The sequence below is a fragment of the Pelophylax lessonae genome, assembly GCF_965119305.1.
Source record: "Pelophylax lessonae genome assembly, chromosome: 5".
Lineage (NCBI taxonomy): Eukaryota > Metazoa > Chordata > Amphibia > Anura > Ranidae > Pelophylax > Pelophylax lessonae.
The window spans coordinates 232626619-232652988 of record NC_138772.1 but is presented as its reverse complement, the minus strand read 5'-3'; the positions used below and the strand labels follow the sequence as shown (position 1 = coordinate 232652988).

Below are 26370 nucleotides of genomic sequence, written 5' to 3'. Positions count from 1 at the left end.
GAAAGCCTTAGTTTTTTTTGTTCAAATATTTGAGGAAGGATATCTTTCACCCAGCTCTGTGTGTTTGAGGCTTTGTCTTGAAAACGTCTACATTTTTTTTTCTACATTTTTTTTCCTGGAAATCAAGATTAGAAATGTTTTATATCCAAGATTTTCAATCAAGTGCTGACTTGATTGGATATCCTAAATCCTTGTAGTCTTCCCAGCTTAGCCATCAAACCTATGTGTCTCTTTGGTGGTCACATGAATTCAAGCATTTCTACTGATCAGATCCCTACCCAGCTGCTGAGCAGGGTTGAGTTGAATGGAATTCCTGCCACTCCAGGTAAGACCAGTGGGCCCTGTACATTGAGTTGATTTTCTCTTCATGCAGACCAGCTACACAGCTTAGGTGCTAAAAACTGACAGATTATCTTAACCAAAAGAGCGTGGATAGCAGGGAATGTGTGTTTTTAATATACCAGTCTTTCAACAAATTTATTTAATGTGGGGGATGCTTGGCATGGATTTTCAGCATCTAGTTTCAGCTAGATGTTGGAAAGGTACATAATGAGAGAATCGGCTGGCAGATGCAGCAGATACCCTAGTACCTTCATGGGATCTTAATTACATAGACTACACATTCCTGCCAATGAGACTCCTGTGTTGACTGATACGTAGGAGCAGGTTGGAATCCTTATGCCACCGAATTGGTTCAGAAGGGCTTGATATAAATATTTTGTTTGCCTGCTGGCCTGGCACACACTCTGTGGAATCTGCTGATACATCTGGATCATCTGACGCAAGGCCTTATCTTGCATTGTTTTCAGTTGTTGACTTTAATAGCATGGCTGTTAAAGCCTAGGTGCTGAGAGAAAGCACATTTCTGAATCTGCAAACACCTTTAGGTTTGCAAGTCCACCTCCCGAGGTATACAATTTTATCTAGAAAGCCCAAGTCTCTGGGAGCACCTTCTTACCTGGTAACATTTCTGCAATAGGAATGGGTCAGTGCCTGCCGTTGAATTCCCTCAAATCACAAGTTTTGGTCTTGGCAATCCTTTTTCAGTGCTCATTACCAATTCTATCTTAGTGCAGACATTTTATATAAAGGGTGATTCATGTCACTAGGAGTTAGGCCTCCTCTTAAGTTGTAAGAACTGCGCATTTGAGACATACTAATTGGTACATATGTCCAGAATGTCAGTCTGACTTGTAGCTAACAATACTTTAACCAGGAGGTTTATGGAGCTAGCAGCCAAGAGTATTTCTAAGACTTTGATACATTCTCTCTTGCAATTTTTAACCCTTTTCTTTCCACAATCTACTGTATATCTAAACCTCCCCCAGCCAGTTCAATGAGCTGCAAGTCCACTTATGTATATTTCAGTTTTTGCAGGTTCACCCCTCTGGAAATCATACTTGCAGAAGGGAACTGCGAACTGCTGTAGGGGATTGGGAAAAAGTGATGTGTAGCCACCCAAGTAGCTTCATCAAATTCCAGGCAAAGTTTCGAAGTAGGAGTAAATTAATGATGTGAAATCATTTTTAATTATTATAATTAAAATAACGATAATTTGGATAGTTTTGCTGAACTATACAAAATATTACTTTATAAACAAACTAAAACTGGGAAAATATGTCAGGAAGAAAACATTTTCTTTGTCACCTCTAAAAAGCTAGGGCTTCTTGGATGCACACACTGTATTGGTTGTCCAACAGTTTAGTTTCCAAATGGATCTTGCCTCTGTGAACCAAGAAATAAGACTTTTGGATTGCTTCCTGAAATAATTTTATTGACTTTCACTTAAAAAAATTTCAGTTATGTTTTTTTAAATATAAATTAATTCAACTATTTGTTTTAGATACGTCATTTCAACAGTCAAGTTAAAAATATTTTTGGTGTTCTGAACTTTGAGAGAAGTAAGTCTCCTGACATCATAGGTTCTACTGTGTTTGGTTTGGATGAAATATACAAGAAGTGGAAGAAATTTGTTCTTGGGATTCAAGCATCAAATGCAGAAAGGGTCAAATTTTATTTTGTAAAGGTATGTACTGCATTGAATGTACTTTGCCACATTTGTATTAAAGGTTTGCTGTAAGTTTATAAGGTTCGTTATTAGTCTTGGGCAGTTTTGTTCACATCCACAGCGGCCTTGATATGCTGTATTAGGTGATCAAAAGCAATTGCACATTTCTAATTTTCTTGCTTGGGTGGTTTGTAAGTAATAAATACTGACACTTGCATGCACATGGACCTATTACTGCCTAAGTACTGGTTTTATTTATATATAATTTGTTTGGGCCAAATATGCTTTCATGATCACCTGACAAATATCAAATTATTACATATTTAACTATGCAAATGTATCTTTCGCTTGTTTTGTTAATCCTTTACAGAATGTTTGTTTTAATGTAGTCCCAGTCTAAAATATGGCTTTTCCTTCTGATTTCAGACAGATGTGAAAGGAGCCTATGAAACAATTCCCCATGCAAAGCTCAATGAAGTGATCAGGAAAGTTATAAATCCACAAATGGAAGAGAAATACTGCATACGACGCTATGCCAAGCTATGGATAGATTCAAATGGCCAGATAAGAAAATCATTCAGACAACATGTAAAAAATTATTATTATTTTTTTTAAGTTTTATTGTATTCTTAGTGTGTTCATAGAAAGCTTGTTGGGTCAAACGCAGGCAGCCAAAGTCCACGTTTCAAATAGATTATTGGAGTAATGGCAATAAATAGAAGAGTAACAGTCTGATGATTGCAATAAAAACTGACAAGCTAAGTACAAGTGGAATTCTTACAGTTCACAGGAAAAAAACAAGCCACGGAAAGTAAGGGAGCAGTCCGAAACAGAAAGGCCTCTATCCTGTCTGAGCAAACAGACAAAGCTGTGGATGAGGTGCATGTTTGATGTGACCTTCCTTTAGAGTCCACTAACTTGGTGTATAGTATAAATAAAGTTTCCTGACAGACTTCCATAGCAGAATACGTTTGGGTAGCCCTCCCTCGCTCCTACCCCATAGGACCCCACACCCATAAATTTTCAGGCTGAGCTAGAGGCCCCATTCCTTTTTTGGCCTTCTGACTTATAATGACCATTTTTCTAAGAAGTTTCCTACCTTTTGGAAAACGTGGCGACTGGGGTCTCACGTGGGACCGCCGTGCAGATATTGGGAGCGTCCTGTGGTGTCCAGAAGTTCCAGGATGGCTCCAGTAGTCGCTAAATGCCTGGCTAACAGCAGGGTGGTGAATGGCACACATGCGCAGAAGATTGACACTTGTAATAATGGAAGATCTGCCAATGGTGAGAATTTGACAGTTGGTAAAGTGGTGTGCGACAACGGTGCCAATCTGCTGAGCGCGCTGAAACAGGTTAAAATTACACACGTGCCATGCATGGCACACATCCTGAACTTGGTCGTGCAGCAATTCGTTGCTAAATACCCTGGGGTCCAGGATGTCTTGCGGCAGGCCAGGAAAATCTTGGGCCATTTCAGAAGATCTTACGCAACCATGGCTCGCCATGCTGACATTCAGCGGCAACACAACCTGCCCGTCGGGTGTCTTATTTGTGACTGCCTGACGTGACGGAACTTAACCTTGTATATGCTTGATAGGCTGCTCCAGCAGAAACGTGCAGTTAACGACTACCTGTACGAACTCTGCGGCAGGACAGGTTCTGGGGAGCTTGGTTTTTTTTCACTGTGCCAGTGGCTGCTCTATGTGCGACGCATGCAGACTTCTGCGGCCATTTGATGAGATCACCAAACTGGTCAGTCGCGGCCAGGGCACCATGAGTGACATCGTACCTTACGCCTTCTTTCTGGAGCGTGCATTGCGTCGTGTTATTGATCAAGCCATCAAGGAGCAGGAAGATGAGGAAGTCGCAATGTTGGATGAATTCCCAGGGGGTGCTACTCCATCTGAGACAAGTCAACAACAGGAGTCTGAAGAGGAGTCAAAGGAGGATGGTGCCGGGACCGATGAGGAGGAAGAAGACCATGCTTTAAACCTTTCTGGGATCCCTGGTGTTGTCCGTGGATGGGGGGAGGAGAACGAGGACGACATTATCCTGGATGATGAGCTGGAGCCAGGCCACTACACCTATCAAGTACCTGGAGATGAGCCTGACACTGTGAGGAAGGCCTCCCTTGCGCCTCCGACTCGGGACCCCTGATAGTGCAGACAGGGGACACCTGAGTGTAGAGTAGCACGAGCGCCTGGAGACTTGCTTGGAGCGGACGATGGCTACTTGTGAAGGTTGCCAGAGAAGTCCGATGAGCAGGGTGTTGAGCAGGCAGCAGGTGCTGGAAGCAGGGGTTCCTGGGTAACAGGAGGAGCTTCCTATGCAGGATGGAAGGATCTGGAAATGACAGAAGCCTGGTAAGATAAGCCGGGTCAGGAGCCAATCGGTAACGTAGAAGCCAGTAGGAGTAGACAGGAAGAGAGGTCACGGGACAAGCCAAGGTCGGTGCAGGTGGAGATCAGAGAATCGTCAGGACAAGCCGGGTCTGGAACTTAGGAACAAGATGCAGGTAAACAGGTAACAGGTATCCAGGGCTGAAGACAAAGTAGCTCTAGAGCAGTGCAATGGCTGGGTTTAAAAAGTCCCTTTGGCGCCAATGTCTAACGTACGTTCACGTACCCGCGAACGTGCTTGCGCAGTGCACGTTCGTGTACTTGCGAACGTGCGTGCGCGGTTGCGCGAGTTTGCGCATTGTCCGGTTTCTGACAGGAACATTTCTTTGTACAGCAAACGTTCTCTTACATTGCCCCCTCCCAATGGGCAGCCTCCGGATGCCCAACCGGGCCAACCTCTCTGGGTCATTACGCTTGAAAGCCTGGATTAAGTCTTTTGCATGGATATTGTCCACTGGCTCCCAAGAGTTCTCCTCAGGTCCATAACCCTTCCATTTAACCACTTAAGCCCCAGAGGATTTGGCTGCTAAAAGACCAGGGGGTATTTTGCGATTCGGCACTGCGTGACTTTAACGGACAATTGCGCGGTCGTGCGATGCCGTACCTAAACGAATTTGACGTCCTTTTTTTCCCACAAACAGAGCTTTCTTTTGGTGGTATTTGATCACCTGTGCGATTTTTTTTGATCATGCGCTATAAACAAAAAAAGAGCGTCAATTTTGCAAAAATAACAATATTTTTCATATTTTTTATATGAAATTCCCCAAAAAAAAAAAAAGTAAAAATCAAAATTTTTTAACATTTTCGGCCAATTTGTTTTATGCTACATATGTTTGGTAAAAAAAATCGCAAAAAGCGTATTTTGATTGGTTTGCACAAAAGTTATTGTGCGTTTACTAACAAAGGGAAAGATTTTTGTCATTTTTTTTTTAACGCGTAATGGCGGCGATCTGCGATTTTTTTTTTTTTTTGCTGTACTGCGACATTGGGGCGGACAGATCGGACCCTTGACTGACATTTTTGACACTTTTGGGGTTACCAGTGACGTTTCTACAGTAATCAGTGCTATATATATGCACTGTTACTGTAAAATTACACTGGCAGTGAAGGGGTTAACTTTATTTGAGAGGGAGGGGCTGTGTGTCCCCCTAGGGGCGTGATTCTAACTGTGATTGGCTGTGGCTTGAGCTGTAGGAACAATGATCAACGGTCCTACATAGTAGAACCGTATGATCAGTGTTTCTACACAGGGGAGAATGACAGGCGGCTTGTTTACACTAGCCGCCTGCCTTTCTCCCTCTCCCCCGATGATCGCCGAGTCACATGCGCGGGGGGGTCCGTGACGCGCGCTCGCTCCCCAGAGCCTCACAGGCTAGTGATGTACCGATACTTCACTCTGCCTGTGAGGGGCTGACCGCCGCAGTATATGTACTTGCGGCGGTCGGCAAGCAGTTAATCAAATATTGAATTTGATTACCCCTTCTTCTGCAATCAACAATGGCTTCAACCTCAAACTCCTCTTCACCGTCGATTACCACAGGTTCAGGGGTACCATTGTCCCTTTCAGGAAAGGGGTTCGGTAATGCAGGTTTTAACAGAGACACGTGGAAAACAGGGTGGATCTTGAAAGAATCAGGTAGTACCAGTTCATAAGAGACGTCATTGATTGTTCTTTTAATAGGAAAGGGACCCACAAATTTAGGTCCAAGTTTTCTTGAAGGACAGGTAAGTTTCAGATTGGTTGTGGCCAACCATACCTGATCACCAGGTTCCAATATCAGCTCTCCCTTTCTTTTCTTGTCAAACAATTTCTTATTATTTTCTTGAGCTTTAGCCATGGTTTCCCGAAGTAACTCAGTGTTGGATGCAAAAAAGTTTACTGTATCCTGGACAGCAGGGACAGGGCATTCAGGTACTGTGGTGATCAGAAAGGAAGGGTGGTAACCATAATTGGCAAAAAATGGAGTCTGCTTGGTAGTCGAATGTTCAGAGTTGTTGTATGTGAACTCCGCTAGTGGCAATAGCGTCACCCAATCATCCTGGGAAAAGGACGAGAAACAGCGTACATACTGTTCCAGTGTCTGATTGGTCCTTTCTGTTTGACCATTGGTCTGTGGGTGGTATGCTGAAGAAAAGGACAGTTTGATCTCCTATTTCTCACAAAGGGATTTCCAAAATCTGGAGGTGAACTGAACTCCACAGTCGGATACTATGTTGGCAGGCACTTTATGCAGTCTCACAATCTCTTTGATGAACAACTTAGCTGTATCCATGGCCGAGGGGGTGCCCTTCATGGGCAAAAAATGTGCCATCTTGGATAGCTGGTCTACCACCACGAAAATGGTAGTGCAGCCTTCAGATGGCGGGAGTTCAACGATGAAGTCCATCGAAATAATTTTCCAAGCTCTGTCAGGGACTGGTAAGGGTTTGAGCAAGCCCCAAGACTTAGACCTGGGGGTCTTGTTCCGGATACATGTAACACAAGTTTCAATGTATTTTTTACAGTCCTTCTGTAGATCAGGCCACCAAAAGGTGCGTTGAAGCAACTCCGAGGTCTTATGGACTCCAAAATGACCTGCAAGAGAATGGTCATGGCAGAGATCCAGGACAGGGACCCGCAATCTTTCAGGTACGAATATTTTGTTATTATGCCATAAAAATACACCCTTAACTTGTAAGGACACTCCGGGAAGTGGGGAAATATCCTCAGAGGCCTGTCTGAGCTGTAGCAGTAAGTTCTCTTGCAGTAACAGGAAGTTTCCTGATGACAGAATTGTATCTGGGACTACAGATCTCTCAGCATCAGAAAACATATGAGACAATGCATCCGGTTTTGTGTTTTTTGATCCTGGCCTGTAAGTGACATGAAAGAAAAATCTAGAGAAAAAGAGAGCCCACCTGGCCTGGCGAGGTTTCAAGCGTTTAGCTGCTCGTAAGTATTCTAGATTCTTGTGATCTGTGTACACTAGAATTGGATGGGCTGCCCCTTCTAAGAGGTATCTCCACTCTTCCAGGGCTGCCTTAATTGCCAAGAGCTCTCGATCACCGACGTCATAATTCCTCTCTGCCGGAGATAACTTGCGTGAGAAGAAGGCCACGGGATGTAACAGAGCTTTGGGGCTCCTTGCCGCTGAGACAATACTGCTCCTACTGCAGACTCAGATGCGTCCACTTCTAGGACGTAAGGCAGGCTAGGATCTGGGTGCCGAAGGACTGGTGCAGAGGTGAAGAAGGCTTTTAGAGTTTCAAATGCGGTCTGCGCCTCAGGAGTCTACAGGAACCGGGAACCTTGTCTGGTTAACTGAGTGATGGGGGAGATGATTGCAGAGAAATTTTTGATAAACTTGCGATAAAAGTTTGAGAGCCCTACAAACCGTTGCACCCCTTTCTTATCAGAGGGGACCGGCCAGTGTAAAATGGCAGAAACCTTTTGAGGATCCATTTTAATATCTTCTGTGGAGAGGATCAGACCCAGGAATTGGATACTCTGACGATTGAACTCACACTTCTCAGGTTTTGCGTATAAGCCATGCTGTCTGAGACGGGCTAGGACACTTCTTACGTGTTCATGATGGTCTTCTATGGTGGAGGAGAATATAAAAATGTCATCAAGATAAACAATAACAAATAAGTCCAGAAAATCTCGGAAAATGTCGTTAACAAAGTGCTGGAAGGTGGCTGGGGCGTTGCAAAGCCCAAAGGGCATCACTAGGTACTCCTAGTGCCCGAAACGGGTGCGAAATTCTGTTTTCCACTCGTCACCTTCCCTGATTCGCACTAGATTATATGCCCCCCGTAAGTCCAACTTAGTAAAAATGGTGGCACAGCGGAATCTCTGGAATAGTTCTGGCACTAATGGTAACGGGTAACGATTTTTGATCGTAATTTTATTTAGATCACGATAGTCCACACAGGGGCGGAGCAAGTGGTCCTTTTTTTCTACAAAGAAAATCCCAGCTCCTGCCGGATATGTGGAAGGGCGGATAAACCCCTTTCTCAGGCTATCCTCAAGGTATTCCTTTAGTGCTTCAAGTTCACTGAGGGGAAAAATCCGTCCGAAGGGTATTTCGGCTCCGGGAAGAAGCTCGATAGGGCAATCGTATGGTCTGTGAGGGGGAAGAGTCTCTGCTTCCTTCTTGCTGAAGACATCTAAAAAATCGTGGTAGGTTGCAGGCACAGAGGAGCACGATTCAGTATCAGAGTCCATGCACAGTAATGAAGACAGGGGGTCTTGTGGTTGGAAGCAGCAGAGTTGTTGACAGTAAGATGACTGGAATTTAATCTCCCCCGTTTTCCAATTAATGCAGGGATTGTGTGCCTGCAGCCATGGCATGCCCAGAATGATGGGAAATAGAGGTGAGGTGATGACATCTAGGCGTAGTAGCTCCTTGTGGTTACCAGATATGGTAGCATGCAAGGGAAGAGTCTCTTGTGTGACAGGTCCAAATCTGATACGAGACCCATTGGCCAAATGGATAGTCAGTCCCTGTGATCTGGGCCTTAGCGGAACTTTTAGCTGAGTTGCAAATTTCAGGTCAATAAAACAGCTACAGTCTCCTGAATCAATAATGGCGGGTGCCTGGATAGCCCCTTCTGGAAGCTGTAATGAGATAACAGTCAGGTGAGATGAATTGTGGGGGCACAACCCTTAGTTAGTAGAGGAAAGGGTTAGGCACTTACGGCTCTTAGCTGGACAGGACCTCACATAGTGTCCATCTTCTCCACAGTACAGGCACAAGTTATTCAGTCGCCGTTGACGTTCTTCTGGTTTGAGAGAAGGACAGATTATGCCAAGCTGCATTGGTTCAGAAGAGTCAGTAGTGGGAGGAGCGGATGCTGAGGGTGCCGGACCAGGTCTGAAGACTCGAGACATCATCCATACGGGTCGGGATTGACAGGATGATCTTTCTGCACGGCGTTCTCTTAGGCGTCTATCGATCTGGATCGCCAGGTGTATCAGGTCTTCCAGAGTATCTGGCACCACTACACGGGCCAATTCGTCTTTCAGAGAATCAGATAGTCCCATACGAAATTGGTGGCGGAGGGCAGCATCATTCCAGTTAGTATCCGCACTCCACCTTCTAAAGTCAGTTACATAGTCCTCTGCTGCTCTGCAGCCTTGCTGAAGGGTGTATAGGGCTGCCTCAGCAGTAGTGGTTTTCTGGGGGTCCTCATATAACTGGGCCATAGCTCCAAAGAACAAGGTTAAGTTGGATAAGCAGGGATCCTTTTGTTCAAGCAAACGGTGGGCCCAGGACTGGGGTTCGCCTTGTAGAAGGGAAATAACGAAGCCTACTTTAGTGGCTTCGAGTGAAAAGGTCCGGGGTTGCAACGCAAAATAAAGTTCACAGGCATTATGGAAGGACCTGAACTTGCTGCGATCACCAGAGAACTTTTCCGGGGTAGGTACACGAGGTTCTGGAGGCAAAACCATTACTGTAGGTGCAGCAGGAGATCCCCCCCTGGGCATTTGAAGAGGAGGCTGGCGGGGTAAGTGACTGGACCCGTTCTTCAAGTCGGTTATAGCCTCCTTGTAAGTCTTTGACTGATCGGGTCAGTGCCGCCAGGTGATGACATAGCTCGTCCATAGGGGGAGGTTCCTCGGTCAGGCTCAGACATCTGGCTGCTTTGTACTATCACGTATCTGGAGATGAGCCTGACACTGTGAGGAAGGCCTCCCTTGCGCCTCCGACTCGGGACCCCTGATAGTGCAGACAGGGGACACCTGAGTGTAGAGTAGCACAAGCGCCTGGAGACTTGCTTGGAGCGGACGATGGCTGCTGGTGAAGGTTGCCAGAGAAGTCCGATGAGCAGGGTGTTGAGCAGGCAGCAGGTGCTGGAAGCAGGGGTTCCTGGGTAACAGGAGGAGCTTCCTATGCAGGATGGAAGGATCTGGATATGACCGAAGCGTGGTAAGACAAGCCGGGTCAGGAGCCAATCGGTAACGTAGAAGCCAGTAGGAGTAGACAGGAAGAGAGGTCACGGGACAAGCCAAGGTCGGTACAGGTGGAGATCAGAGAATCGTCGGGACAAGCGGGGTCTGGAACTTAGGAACAAGATGCAGGTAAACAGGTAACAGGTATCCAGGGCTGAAGACAAAGCAGCACTAGAGCAGTGCAATGGCTGGGTTTAAAAAGTCCCTTTGGCGCCAATGTCGAACGTAAAAAATTCCCCATGACAGGCCACAAATATCCACCAGACCGCCATCCACCCACAACAATTCATGGTCCTTGTCTTTGGTAAATACAGCGGCATAAAAGGCATTTCATGTCCACTGAATGCCTAATTTTTGGGGCCTTTTATGGCCAACAATTTTTCCTGTGAATGCCTAATGTACCTTTAGCCACAGAATAAAACGTTCTTAGCTGTCAGGTAAACGCATGTGGGCTAATTTTTGGGGCCCCGAATGGGCGACACTTACATCTTTATTCTGTGAATGCCTAATTTTTCAGAGTAGAATTGAAAATCAGCGGGTCTGTAAACGCTCCGCCAAATTGTGGAGTGGATGCAGACCCATTTTACAGACGTGTGAATGGACCCTATATGTGTTTGACATGAATTTACCGGCTGCTGTCAGATCTGGCTGATTTAGATAAAAAAAAAATAATAATTTTCTGGAAAAAAAAAATTTAGGGCAACTTTTCCAATAGCAAGTTCGCCTGCCATTAAAGCCAATGGGGCCCGCCGCGAACTTGCGGTTCGCAAATGTTTGGGAAAGTTTGCGAATAACGTTCGCCAAACGCCTCGGACGATGTTCGTCTATCACTAATCACCTGTTTAGAGAAGTCTGCTGTGGTAGAATTCCTTTAGCAGTGGTTAACCCCTAAGGGTTTTCTCTCACCTAGCAAACAACTGTTACATTCTCTCTGAACAGCTTAAGAAACTTCAGCAGCTGCATTTTGTATTGGGAAGGTTATTGAATAAATTACTGCAAGGCTTGAGTACCAATTGTACATGTTGTTATAATATAATAATTTATTTTCCTAACAATGTGGAGTTCTCTTTTAATCTTACTGAGATTTGTTTTTTTTTTTCCTTTTTTTTCTTGTTCAGTTTTTATAGCTGGAGGGGGGGGGGGGGGGGGTTCAGTGTCTTCCTTTTTTATATACTGTTCCTGGATTGTCAGCCCTTCTGCGTGTCTCTTAAAGCTAGCGTATGAAAAGCTGAAAAATGGACACTTGCTATTAAGCATCTCCAGATCTATATGTATTATGCATTTGCTGCTCATGCCTTGGCTGGTAAAACCCTGTAGGAATTTCCTGCCTTGTTCAGGCATCCAGGTTGCAAAATTATAGCGACCATCAGGTTGCCACGGGTAGTCAAGACACTCTAAAGGAGGCTGTTACTCTCCTTTTGCAAGGATTCTCTAAACCAGGGTTTCCCAATTTATTTTTCCCATAGATCCCTTTGACATGGTATAGCAAAACCTTGGAACCCCAACAAAAAAATGTGTGCTGTAGAGTAGCGCAGCGCAGCCCTTTCAATGAGCAGAATGTAATGCTCTCTTTTGCTGGCAAATTCTTTTTACATCTGGTTTAATTGTTGACAATTGTATTCGCATATCTGCAGTTGCGTCAAGTCGATTTCGATACTTTGTTTGTCTTGCAGAGTAAAGCGAGAATCCAGTTTCACATAAGTATGTGCTGGCGAATGGCAATAGAACTTTGATTGCCCGCTTGGACAATTCTGGGTATTCTTTGCGTAAATCACCCCAAAAAGCAATAAGAGAAACTTCTTTAAACTTTTGGCTTAGTTGACTGTCAGAAGTTATATCGATCAGATTCTCCAAATTGGCTGGCTTGTCTTTTATGAATGGATATCAAACCCAGTCGTCATTGTTTTCATTCAAGAATGGAAAATACTGATTAATAGATGGCAAAGATGATCTACAATTTCATTGCTAATTTCATCCTCAAGTTAAATTTCTTATTCTTCAAGAAAATCCTTAAGTGTTGGCAAAGAGTTCAAATTATTTTGCTCAACAGATGAGGTCCACGCTTACGAGACAGTGAAAATATTTTCTCTTGCATTAAAAATATTAGTGTTTTTTCCTTGGAGTGATAAACCTACCTCATTTAATTTTGTGAATATGTCTGCAAGATATGCTACTTTGGAGAACTACAGAGTGTTTGTTAATTGATCAGTTAATCCAAATTTATGATCCTGGAAATATGCAAACAACTCTTGACGCAATTCAAACTTTCTAACAAGGACTTTACCTTGTGATAGCCATCAGATTTCTGAATGCAAAAGCAGAGCAGAGCGGTGACTACCTATATCTTCACATATCATTTTAAATAGTTGTAACTGTAACGGTCAACTTTTTATAAAATTAATAATCTGGACTGATTCGTCTTGCACAGTTTTAAGTGAGATTGTAATATTTTTAGCTACCAGTGCATGTCTGAAGAACACAGTGAGAATTGGTGCTGTGTTTTGCTACATTTCCTATTTGTGTCACAGCACATACCACTTTTCCCCACCATCACTGCACACATCTACACATTTGTCCCAATTTATATTGTGTGTGTGTCCATAAACTTCTGGATACAGTTCTCACCAGTGATATGAGTTTTCAAAGTTTCACACAGAAGCAAGTCTTCTTCAATCTGTTTTTCAAAATATATCTAACAATAACCAACAAAATTGAAAGTCCTGCAACATCTGTGGAATCGTCTAATTGCAGTGAGTACCCATTACATTGATGAGTCGAGAAATTAGTTCAGTATGGATGTAATCAGCAAGATCATGAATGTGGCGCAAAACTACGTTGTTGGAAAGTGGCACAGCTTCAATTTTTCTACTCAACTCACTTAAAACGCATGACACTATTTCTTTTGCCCATGCTTTTATTAGTGATTCCCCAGTGGTGTGTGCTTGTCCTGCAAGTGCTATGCGGTAACTCACTCTGTAAGAAGTCTCTGGCTTTTTCATTAGCATTTTGACATTTTTTGCTCCTAAATTGTTTACTCTTTATGTCTTTATCTTTTTACTCTGCGTGGTTTTGCTCAAAACTACAACGTAATATAGCAGGTGCTAATGAACTCTTTGGCAATATTTTATTGCAAAGTACACATTGTGCTTCAGGAAAATCTTCATTCCTGGCACTTGTGAATCCAAAGGACATGTAGCTAACATATTTTATTTTCTTTGTTTCAGAAGATTGGCTAGCATTATGTGCTTTTTTTTTTTTTGACTTGTCACTTGTCTGCTATTTGAGGAACAGTGGATACATCCATTTCAGGCATGTTTTCTGGATTTTAAGTTGTATCTGTCTCAGTTTCTATAAGTGCGAACAGGTAGAAGTAGTAATCATTTTTCTATGAAGAGTTACCTGCTTTAACCAGCTATCCAAATTCATGGTTGTTTATTGTTAAAAAAAAAAAAAACACAACCTGACTGAAAAGGATGCTGATTTTTATAACACTCTTAGAAAGAACTGAACTTAAAGCGGAGTTCCGGCCCCGGGGGGCAATTTTGAGCTAAAAATACCCCCGGGACAGTCAGGGCTAGTACATTCCATAATGAATAGCCTCTGAACTGTCCCGGGTCGCACTTACCTGTAAGAAGAAATACTTACCTTGAAAATTTCTTCTCCAGCGCTGCCATCTCAGGTGTGGGCAGCTGAAGCCGCAGCGTCCCTCTTCCGTGACGTCAGAGTCCCACAATGCACTGCACCAGCCCCGCTCGTCACTTCCGGTGCAGGCGCAGCATCCCTGCACAGCTTCTGGGCATGCCCAGAAGCTGTTAAGCAGTGAATGCCGCGCCTGCACCGGAAGTGACGAGCGGGGGCCAGTGCAGGCGCATTGATTTCTGGGAGCGATGACGTTCATCTCCCAGGAATCATCGTAAACCGGAAGTGACGGCGCGGGCCGCGTCCGCAGAGGGAGGAAGTGGAAGGAAGGTGAGTATATTTGCTTCTATAATAAGGTAAATGACAAAAAAAAATCTCCAGTATCCATTTCTTTTTCAGGTTCCCCTTAGCAATCGGATGGCCCAAAATCGATTTTAATCGCTTTTGAGGCCGGAACTCCGCTTTAAGCAGGATTTTTGAGTTAGACGTGAAGCAAAAAGATTTGAACACAGTCTTTCCTTTCAATGCCTTTTTAATATTCCTAACAGAGAATTGCAATGCCCCTCAAAGAGTCTTTTTAGGTCCCTAGCTGAGAATATAAATGCCTCTGGCAGTCTTTCAGTGCCCCCCAAATAGTCTTTCTATGTCCCTAACGGAGCCTTTCAGTGTCAGAGTAGGGAGTTCTCAGAATCCTTCAAGAGATTGTCTGGCTAGTTTTTCAAAAAAGGTCTTGTGACTCCTATGCAAATCCTTCTGTATCTGAGACCTTAATCCATCACGGTTCAGGATTCATAGTTTTTGCCACTAGAGCATACTGGTGGAAGGTTGCTGGGTACTTCTGACTTCCCTCTCTTCACCTGTCAGTGTCTCAATGCCTGATGATAAGGACCATGGACTCTCCCATCCCTATATTGAGGTTTGCTCAATGGAAAACGCCTCCTGTCCTGAAAAGGTTTTTTTCTCCAATGTTGATCATGCACCCAGCGATTTATGTCTTGCAAACAGGCAGATGAAACCGTGGGTGCTAGCACAGTAATAAATCATCTGTGCTGCTGAGTTATTGCCAGTGGAACTCCCCTGTCAAAGTTGTTTGCCAGTAGAACTCCCCTGTTGGGAAGTTAGTTTGAACACTGGTTTTGTGGCCAGCTCTTTCACCTTTTGTCAACTGAGAGCAGGCTTTTTAGTCTCCAGTGAGGCTAAATAACGTCAGTGGTGTACTACATCAGGGGGAAGGTCAGAACCTGCAGGGTCAGTCCACTGAGAAGAGGTAGAGATGGCTGTGATCTGGGTGGAGTAGAATCTTCCTTATCTCTTTTAAATCTACAAATACATTCTGGGAAGAATCCATATTTTGTGGCCGAATTGGGCAGTAAGTGGTTTCTACATACAGGTCCCTCCAAGTGGATTTTACCTCTGGACAGGATTTCAGAGCTAGATCTGGTATCATCTCCTTACTGGTACAAACTGAAAAGCTTTTCCCAAGGGGCCTGGGCCAAGCCCTGGGCGTGGATGCTGTGTTAGATCAGGAAAGGTCTCACAAAAGCCATATGCTTGTCAGTTCAATCCAAATACCATTTTTTGGGGGGTTCTGTTGCTAAGACCTTGGCAATGTTTGCAGTAATTCCCTATTGGCCAAACAGGCTTTGGTTCCTGCCTTTTATACCGGGGTATTGGATGAGATATCCTGTCGTAAAGAGCAATAATCCACCTTTGTTCCTCTCTTCCACTTTCTCATCCTTGCAAGAAGAAACTAATCAGGCTTGCCTGTTTCTCTAAGCTAATATTTATAAATCCTACTTAAGGCTTTTTCAGTTTGAACTGCTTTGTTTTCTTTGCTTCAGTCCTCTGGTCTGGTGCATTCCAAACTTCAACTGATCCTAAAGCTCTCTTAGAGGGCACATTTCTGCAGTCCCTGTCATGTCCAATGTCTCCTGGGTAGACTATCCCTTACTCATCCAATACTTTGATGGAGGATTACATCTGAGACTCGAAGGAGAACCAAGTCTCTCTAGTCAGGGTTTACTTCTTGCCCTGGGCTTCCTTGCCGACTCCAGATGAGATCGTTTTGCAGTCCAGCCTGGCTAAAGACTGAGCTATGAAGACATGCACTCTAAGGGCTATCTCTTCAACCAGTAAGTTTGCCAAGATCACTGATTTAGGCTAGGAAGGATCTCTTAGTGGCTTACAGCTCCAGATTGGATCCTCTCCAGTCCAGTTGGAGTAAGGATTGAGCCATGATGTCAATCTCTCTAGGCCTACATCCTCAGCAGGAAGCTTGGCCAGAATTAGGGCTCTTAAGGCCCCTTGACAGCTTGCTGCTCCAGGTGGAATCGTTCAGTTCAGTTTTGAGTAAAGTTTCAGTCATGAAGGCAGCCTTTCTATTGGTTCTTTTCCTCCCAAGGAGGGATCCTTGTGGCTTTCTGCCCAGTATGGGTAGTGTTTATATCCATACTGGACGGCAATCTGAGATGGCTTCGGCATTCTATGAGAACAAAGGATTTGTTCCTCCCATATGCAGGTTCACCAAGAACAACTGGTTCCATGCCATGGCTATTGGGATTTTTCGAGCATGCTCTCAAGCTACTGTTTTGCTCAGAGGTTTAGGACCTATTTGTAACTCTCTCTAGCAGAATCGGCAGGAAGGAGATGTCATCCAGAATTTGTGCTGAATGGGTCAAGCCCTAAGCTTATAAAGATTAGGGCTTGGATGCTATGAAAGCAGTCACCACATACTCATCCAGGAAGTGTGTAGGCTTTGTTGGCTTCCTGTGCAAGGGTGCCAGGAATAGTTGGAGGATGACATATCTTCCATTAAAGCTGTTCTGGCTCTTTGTGGGGTGTAGTTAACTACCTTATGCTGTCAGTATCTATTCATAGGGTTTGTTGGCTATGATTGAAACCCTACTTTCTCTCCTCCCCTTCCAGGACGGCCCAACAGTGAGAGATGACAGGCTCCTCCCTACCGGAAACACAATCAATTAGGATTAGTTAAAAGGCCCCACCTTTCCCTCTGGCCCTCAGTTTAGATTGTGTTTCTTCCTACAAGAGAAATGTCAATTAAGATCTTACCTGCAGACTCCTAGAGTTGAAAGGTACCCTGTGAACCAGGTTCAGCAGAAGGCCACGGGTTCCCCTTGGGGGACCCTACGAGCTGAGCAGTTCCTGCCCTCCTCTCCAGGGAACTCGCAGGTCGCACACAGAACAAGCCCTCGGTCACCTGTGATTGTGTTTCCAGGTCTTGTTTTTGGCACCAGCAGCTCTCCTCCACGTAAGATTTGAATTTCCCGCCGGGCGGGGGCGCTCCAAGCCTCTCCTTCAAACCCGAACTTCCGGCGCAATGTCAGACGCACGCGACATGGGGAAGAAGAATAACATGGAGGAGACGCCGGAGCCGCTCGTTAGCGCTAAAGCAGAATCTAAGGCTATCGGAGCTCGGATCCCTGCTATGGAAATTAAGTCCTCCACAAAACATCCTCCGGGGAAGGAGGAGGAGAGACAGCTCCAGGTGTCGGCAGCCAAACCCAGGTTGGAACAGGGTAAGTGCTGAACATGTATCTTTACTGGGCTATGCAAAAGAAGTCTGCTGGTTACCGACATAAAATGTACCTGGAACTTGTCATTTCCCTGACCTTAGTCGAACGTACTATGTTCTCTCTATGGTCCTCTTGTTATATTTTTTCTAAGGAAGAGCGATACTTATACTGTTTTCCAGAGTCCCAGAGTGGTTCACAAGAAGCTACATTCATCCCGGCATTACAGGGGCCTGCTGTCCATAAGAAGCGTGGTTATTGTTCAGATAAGTTGCCCAGTTCCCACACTTATCCCTTCTGCTATAAGTGCATTCATAAACTATCAGGAAGGGAAACTTCAGAGTTCATGAAAGACTTCTTTAAGAGTATGCAAGATGAAATGCTGTCTACTATGATGACAGTTCGGTCTACCCTAGGTCTACCCTCTGCTAGAGTGGAACCTGTAGACCCTTCCTCAATGGAAGGGACCTTGTATCAAGAAAACCCTCTGCTTAGAGCAGGACCTTCAAGCACTACACCTGTTATACAAAGTCTTCCCCCAGCACAGGTCACAGAAGAGGATAGACTCCCCCCCTTGTCAGCTTGTTCTTCTTCCCAGCAAGGTCACTTGAGTTAGTCCCTTTTCACTTTGTCCTTCTCCTCTCACTTCCAGCCTGTCTCTTTATCTTCCTTCCCCGCCCAATCATAAGTCAGCACCGATTTTTCTGCTCCTCTCTCCTGTTCACATTAACCCTTCACCTTCTATCATCTGTCCCCTCCATAAATCTGCATGGCATGTCCTGCAGCTTCTGCTCTCAGCTCTGAGCATTCCACACAGCCATTTATCTGACCCTGTCCTGTCCCAAAATGCATCACTTTCTCTACAGTCCTTCACTCTGCTCTTCATTACCACATATTCTTATCCCTAATAACTGGTGCGCTGCGGTTTGGCCACAGTGTCATTGTATGTGCGTTTTACCTGGATTTTAGGTGCACTTCTATTGAATTCTATTACAAAGTGCGTTTTCATGAAAGCGCATCAAAGTCCTGCATGCTGCATCTTTGAATTCAATAGAAGTGCACCTAAAACCGAGATAAAATGCATATACAAATCACACTGTGGCCAAACCACAGTGAACCGATCTGACCCCACTATAAGGCTATTCATACCTTTCCATGTCAGCCACAAAATTGTGGCTTTCCTGACACACACAGAAGCACACCGTCCATTAGTAGACGTGCGACAGTGCCATTAATTGTTAATGACACCCCACACATCTGCTAAAATGTGCATTATCACACGCACCAAACCACATAGTGTCTCAAAAGTGAAACATCTGGGGTCTGTTTAGAGCCCCAATATTTCATCAAAGCCCCCAACAGGGCAGTTAAAAATAGGGGAAATATATATATATATATATATATATATAAAATATATATATTACATGTTTTGGTCTCTGAAAAGCAACCAGCATTCAGATCGCTCTTCAGAGAGCATTTGACAGGAGATAAGGAGCCGTTGTATCTCCTCCTTACTGCCTGCAACAAACCTTACACCATTATTAGCCCGATCTAAAGGTGTGTGTGGGGGGGGGGGCTCAGCTTGCCATGTTCACCCTGGGCACTGGATGACCTTGTCCCGGCACTGAATAACCCTTTCACTCCCAGTCACAATGCACACTATATACAGTACAGATACAATTTACTGATCACTGTATTAGTGTCACTTTTGACTTCAGATAGAGTGACAGGCAGTTGGTGGTAGTCCCAAATACGTTTAGGGTCCCTGTCATATATCCCTCAATAAAGATGTAACCCGCTGATCAACCCCTCCCTTTACCATTTCACTCCCTGTCACAGTGTACACTGTATATACAGTATATAGACAATTTACTGATCACTGTATTAGTGTCACTTGTGACTTCAGTTCGTTTAAGAGGCAGTTAGTGGTAGTTAGATGCAGTCCCAGGTAGGGTAGGTTCAGGGTACCTGCCATATATCCCCTAATAAAGATTTAATACCCTGATCACCCACAGTTAACCCCTTCATTGCCCTGTCACAGTGTCACTATTATAGTGTACAGATCTTTTTTCTGATCACTGTTTTAGTGTCACAGATGACATCAGTTAGCGTCATTTTAGTCAGATTGCCCGCTACATATTTAGGAATACATTTTAACTCTTTGATTGCCAGTGACACACACACACACACACACTCTAAACACCTCTATTACTAGTATAGTGACTGAACGGATCAATATCTTTGATCTGATCAGAACTATACTAGCGTCCCCAATAGTTTAGTGTTCCCAAAACGCAGCGTTAGCAGGATCAGCCCCGACAACTGCCAGCACCTGCGTTTAGCCCCTCCGACTACCCCCCCCCCCCCCAAGAAGTGCAGAATCAGCAGATTACTGTCACTTCCAATGCACAGCACACTGAACTGCAGCGTTAGCAGAATCAGGCCTGATCTCTGCTAGCACTAGCAGTTCAATTTTTTTGGTAGCGGTTCAAACAGTCATTGACAACCAGGTGCTTTTTTTTTACCTGTGAGTTACACTAGATACCTATAAATTTATTGGCCAAAATGCCCAAACAGAGGTACACTAGTGAAGAGGCCTACACTATGCTGAGCATGACAGATGAGAGCAATAGGGAACCCTCACTGTCAGAATCCGGCTCAGTATTACAACATGTAGACAGCAGCAGCACCCTGACAGATAGCTCTGATTACGGAGTAGTGGTCCCTGCTAAGGTCAGGCGTACCCGACCCTGTTCTTCTGTTGCTGAGGTGCAACAACTGCAGGGTTCTTGTATGCAGCAGAGTGTCGGTACTAGTGCCACTCAACCTTCTGGTGAACTGGCAAGCACCAGTAGCCTAGTACATCTTGGTTATAGCCAAACCAGCAATGCAGTAACACTTGGTGAGGTGGCAAGTCCCATAAGTGCATTGCAATTGAGCGCGGTGGCTGGCACAAGTAGTGTCCCGCAGCCACCAATAATTCGAACAGGCTCGTAGAGCCCATATTCTCCTTCCTGATGCGCTTGCAAATCCTGATTGGGAGCCCACCACTTCTGCAGTGCCCCTACTCCCCCCCCCCCCCCACCCATTCACTGGCCAACCCGGAATTCAGGTTGAAACTGTCAATTTTACTTCCCTTGATTTTTATGAGCTGTTTTTCACACAAGATCTTTACAGATCTATTGTGGACCAAAGCAATTTATATGCTGATCAAGTCATCCCAGCAAATCCAAATTTGACCCTTGCCAGAGAATTTGTATTGAAACCTATCATGGTTTCTAAATTTTTAAAACTTTACTGGGCCTATCCCTCCTCATGGGCATTACTAAAAAGAGTGAGTTGCGGTCATCTTTGACCACTGACCCAGTGCACCATATGCCTGTGTTCTGTGCTGCCATGGCCAGGACTAGATACGAGCAAATCTTGCAGTTCATGCACTTCAGTGACAATAAACTCTGTCGTCCTCGGCGTGACCCTGGATATGACCGGCTACACAAAATTCGGTCCCTTGTAAACCACTTCAACCAGAAGTTTGCAGCCTTGTATACAGCGCAACAAACTGTCTGCGTTCATGAGTCCCTGATTAAATTTTCTGGCCGCCTTGCTATCAAACTGTTTCTCCCAAGCAAGCATGCCAGATATGGGGTCAAGATGTATAAGCTCTGTGACAGGGCAACAGGCTATACATGTAGTTTCTAGGTTTACAAGGGAAAATATAACAATGTGGAGCCCACCAACTGCCCAGACTACATGGGGAGCAGTGGCAAGATTGTATGGGACTTGGTGTGACCCTTACGCCCTTACCCTTCTATACAAGCGTGCCACTTTTTAGACACCTTTTTGATTTTGGAATTGGCGCATTTGGCACCGTGCGACCTAATCGCCGGGGCTTTCCCCAATGGCTTGTAGATTCCTGACTTAGACGGGGGAGAGAGGCTGCTTGAAGTCTGATAAATTGCTTGCAGTGAAGTGGAGGGACACACTAAATGTTTTCTTTATGTCCTCCATTCACGCAGATACGACAGTCCAAATTGCAACAGCAATTTGTATTGTTGAGAAGCCCATCTGTGCCCACGAATATAACCTTAACATGGTAAGAGGTAGACTTCAACGACCAGATGATGGTGCCGTACTTCGTTGACCGTGAGGCCAGATGCTGGTACAAAAAAGTTTCTGTATACTTATTTCAGTTGGCTCTGCTGAGCGCTAATGAGCTATACAAAGCTTCAGGAAGAAGTGGATCCTTCCTAAAATTCCAGGAAGAGATCATCACAGTCTTTCTGTATTCAGGAGGTGCTGTGGCCCAAATTCACAATCCAGAAGATGCAGTGAGCCGACTGCATTAGAGGCATTTTCTGGATGTCCTCTCTAGTACCCCTACCCAAAGAGCAAACCAAAAAAGATGTTGTGTCTGCAAAAAACGCGCATTTAGGCGTGACACCCACTATTTTTATCCCTCCTGTCCTGGCCAATCTGGTTTTCGCATCGGGGACTGTTTCCTTTGCTACCACACACTAGTAGAGTATTCGTATAGGGCACACTTTTTCACACAGGGTCTCAAAAGATGTTTGCTATCGCATTTTGAGAGACCCTAGCCTGGAACAGTTGTTTTACCATTACAAAAAAAGTGTAAAAAAAGTCAAAAACAGTTTTTGCCAGTTGTTAATTTTCTGTTCTTCTCTTTTCTACTCTTTCTACTTTTACTGTACTTTATAATGTACTGTTATACTGTAATGTTTTATTGTTACTGTTTTTTTATTGTTAACCATGGTTTGCCTTGCAGGTATGCCCATCAGCTGCAGCACTGATTTTTTTTTTTTTATATTCTGACAGCAACAGCGTTTGCTCTCAACATATACGTAAACAATGATTGTAGCGCTATAGGAGGTGATTTTACTACCGCAGTTAAAAAAAAGAGCATATATGGCCATATTTTTTTTAACACTTTTCTTGGCAGAGATTTCTTCATCCACATCGATTGATGTGAATGGAGGAATCTGCTATGTTCTTTATTCTTTTTTTTTTTGTCTTTTTTTTTCTTCAGCCAATAATTTTCAGCTAGACTGCTTTTACAAGCAGTGGGAGCAGACTCTCCACCCCCCCCCCCCCATCCTCTCCAAGGTTTTCTCTGGCTCTCCTGTCCCACCAGGTAACCTGAGACTGCAGCCGGTGGTTCCTTCAGCTGACTATACAGCTGATTGGAGACCAGAATAGCTCCAATCATCTATATGGCCTAAGATACCTATGAGCATTTTATGACTTTGGTTTCGCTAGATATAAACAGCACCATTGGGAAAGCATCTTATCACACCAATCTTGCTTGCTTTAAGGGTAGAGGAGAGGTCTAGTGTCCAACAGACCCCAATTTGTTTTTTAAAAAGTATCTGTCGCTACTTATTGCTATTATAGGGGATATTTCAATTCCCTATGATAACAAAAAAAAGAAAGGAAGGTGCCAAAAAAAAAATATGTTTGCGCATAAATGCGAATGCAGGCATCGGTCTGGTGTAATATGTAAACAGCAATTGCGCCATGCATGTGAGGTATCGCCACAAACGTCAGAGCAAGGGCAGTAATTCTTGCAGTAGACCTCCTCTGTCAATCTAAAGTGGTAACCTGTAAAGGCTTTTAAAAATGTGCATAGTTTGTTGTCACTGCACCGGTGTACGCAATTTTAGAGCATGTCATGCTTGGTTTCTATGTACTCGGCATAAGATCATCTTTTATATCTTACCAAACAATTGGGCAATATATAGTGTGTTTGTGCAGTAAATTAAAAAAAAAGTGTTTTTTTTTTTTTCAAAATATTGCGTTTAGAAAATACCGCGTGACAAACAAAATTGCAACACCCACCATTTTGTTCTGTAGGGCCTCTGCTTTAAAAAATATATAATGTTTTGGGGTGCAAAGTAATTTTCTAGTAACAAAAAAAAAAACATTTTTTTATGTAAACAAAAAGTGTCAGAAAAGGCTTGGTCTTCAAGTGGTTAGAAGAGTGGGTGATGTGTGGCATAAGCTTCTAATATTGGGCATAAAATGTCCTGACAACTACCCCTTTTTAGTCCATGGAATAGGTTATATTTTTGCCACAAGTTTTGGGAAAAGTACAATTTATTTATTTTTTTTTTTTTACACAAAGTTTGTCACTAAATGATATATTGCTCACAAGTGCCATAGCTATATGTGAAATGACACCCCAAAATACATTCTGCTGCTTCTCCTGAGTATGGGGATAGCACATGTGTGAGACTTTTTGGCAGTCTAGCCACGTACAGGACTCCGAAAATCAGTTACTGCCTTAAGGCATTCTAAGGGCGTAAATTGGTGGTTTCACTCCTCACTACCTATCAGTTTCGGAGGCCATGAAATGCCAAGATGGCACAAAACCCCCCAAATTACCCCTTTTCGGAAAGTAGACACCTGGGGGTAAATCCTACCGTTTCAGAAGTGGTTAAACACCGCTTACATTTCACTTTTTAGTGAAAGTCTGTGTACAGGTTGCTGTAGGTATTACTCCTATATGTCTCACAGTGACACCATGGGTTCTCAACCTGCTTGTCAGTTTTTCAGAAATCACTCTTTAACTCGATCAGGGATATACCTCTGCCTCCATTTACAAGATTACCTTCCTTATTGCCATTAGTACTACGAGGCGATTTTCTAATTTGGCAGTTTTAACCCGTAAAGAGCCTTTTTTTGTGCAACACAAAGACGAGGTCTCTTTATCTTCCCAAGGTGGTTTCTTCCTTTGCCCTTCACTTGAACATCATGAACATTGTTTTCATGAAAATTGATTTCTGTTCATTGTCTGGATGTGGTACATGCTGTTCCAGACTATCTCGATCTCCCTATCTCGAATTAGACAGTCTTATTCTCTGTCTTCCTTGAATGTCCCCTAAGGACCAGCCTGCTTCGCATTCCACTATCATCATATATACCAAATTAGTGTAGCGCTAATAAACAAACAGAAAATGTGTATACGAGTCCATAAGAAACGTGAGTCCCAGAATGGATAATGGATGGAAAGCTGTAATCCAAAGATGGAGTCCCAATAGATGGTGAGGCAGGAGGGAAAAACACCAGTGATAGGTAATGAGAGATGGCTGCTTACCAGAATATATGGGCCCCCAAATTAATGGACAGGCCACAAAAGGTTTGGTAAAAATTCAGCATAAAATCTTGCCTCCACATACACAGGGATATGAGCATGGATCCATAAGCCAGTAATCAAACTTGACTCCAAATGTAAGATGGTGAAGCGATAGACTCAAATACAGCTCCAGCAGTGTGTGATATTATACACATGGGAAGGAAGATTAAAGGAGACCATAGCGTAATCCAGTTACATGTACCAAAGCATTTATTATATATGGAGGATAAGATGGAAAAGATATCCTCCAGTGGTCCTTCTCATCTTCCTCGACATACCTCCCCATCATATGTAACTCCAAAAGTAAGTAATCACTGCACAAATCCTAATATGCCCACATAGTCATTTGGCCTTTTACCATACACACCCACCGGTATTTGTGTGTGTGTATGTGTTTGTATGTGTGTACGTATGTATACGTGCGTGCACGTATATATACATATGTGCATATATGTATATGCATTTTTAACTATTATTGTTGCATCCATCATTGGATCTCTACATTATACACATACCCATTAGCAATTGGGTCGTTAGACATTTAATCTTTTGATCTAAGGATCCTTCTTTTATATTTCTATCCATTATTCAAAGTCCTTGATTTATTAATTAATTTTTTAATAAACTTTTTCTATTAATTGTTCAATTTTTTGAATACATGTATATATATTTTTTAAAATATGTTTTTAATATATTTTTAAAATATATATATATATAAATATATAATTTTTACAATTTGAGTATCATCATTATTACCATTATCAATGTTTGGCACGACAATCCAAATTGGCCTCTAGATATTATAAACGCTTCAGTATATACTCCCAATATATTGTCCCAAGGGTATTCCTTCCCCTTACCCCCCCCCCTCCCCCTCCTGGTTTCCCCTCTTTCGTTTTCTCCCTCCCCCCCCCCCTTCTTCCTTTCCCTTAGCAGTATCATTCCATCCCCAGCTGTGCATTACTTGTCTGTCTTTCGTTTTCCCCATGTCTTTCTGCCGCTTTGCTTTGTCTAAAATTGTCCCTGCTGAGCCTCTGTAACTCATCCCACGATCTATGGGCATAAATACCCACATCCAAAATGGCCCCTGCAAGGCCTGAAGAAGGAGCGCATGCTCGGCAACGCGTCGCCGTTCTACACACCAGCATCCCCAGGAAGTGATGTCATAGCCCTCCGACCCAAGGACCCACGCTGCTACACCACCGCTGAAGGATCTGCACATCCCCTGCCTCACAACGAGAGATCGCCGCTCATCCCCCACAGTGCCAGCTCCACAAGGGATCCGGAATGACACCCTGGATGAATAGCGCCCAGATGCCCTATACTATTTGAGATGCCTGTTTTTAACGCACGTTTGTGAGTAATACTCTTTTAATTGCTATTAAATCAACTGCATTGCTACACTTAGATTGGCGCTTGGTCTTCTCTCTGTTTTTGTCTTGGATCCATACAGGGTTGCTTCACCCTACAAAGCCTGCAGCCATCAAAGTGTTTAGCAATTCCACTGGACTCAATCATCTGCATTTTGCCCATATCTAGATTATCGCAGCAGCTCGTGCAATCCGATTGCGCCAATCTCCCCCCTTTTTTTCGACACTTGTAGTGCCCCTACTATGTACAGGGGCGGCTGACACTTGTAGTGCCCCCACTATGTACAGGGGCCGCTGACACTTGTAGTGTCCCCACCATGTACTGGGGCGCTTGTATTG

At 43.9% G+C, this 26370-nt stretch overlaps 1 protein-coding gene across 1 annotated transcript in view; it reads left to right on the top strand.

The window, feature by feature from the left end:
- TERT (telomerase reverse transcriptase) overlaps positions 1 to 26370 on the top strand; it is a 413108-nt gene that overhangs the window by 155561 nt on the left and 231177 nt on the right. Inside the window, exons 5-6 of the mRNA XM_082259713.1 lie at positions 1844 to 2026; positions 2435 to 2596. Coding sequence (XP_082115839.1) covers positions 1844 to 2026; positions 2435 to 2596 — 345 coding nt within the window. The remainder of the gene's footprint in view (positions 1 to 1843; positions 2027 to 2434; positions 2597 to 26370) is intronic.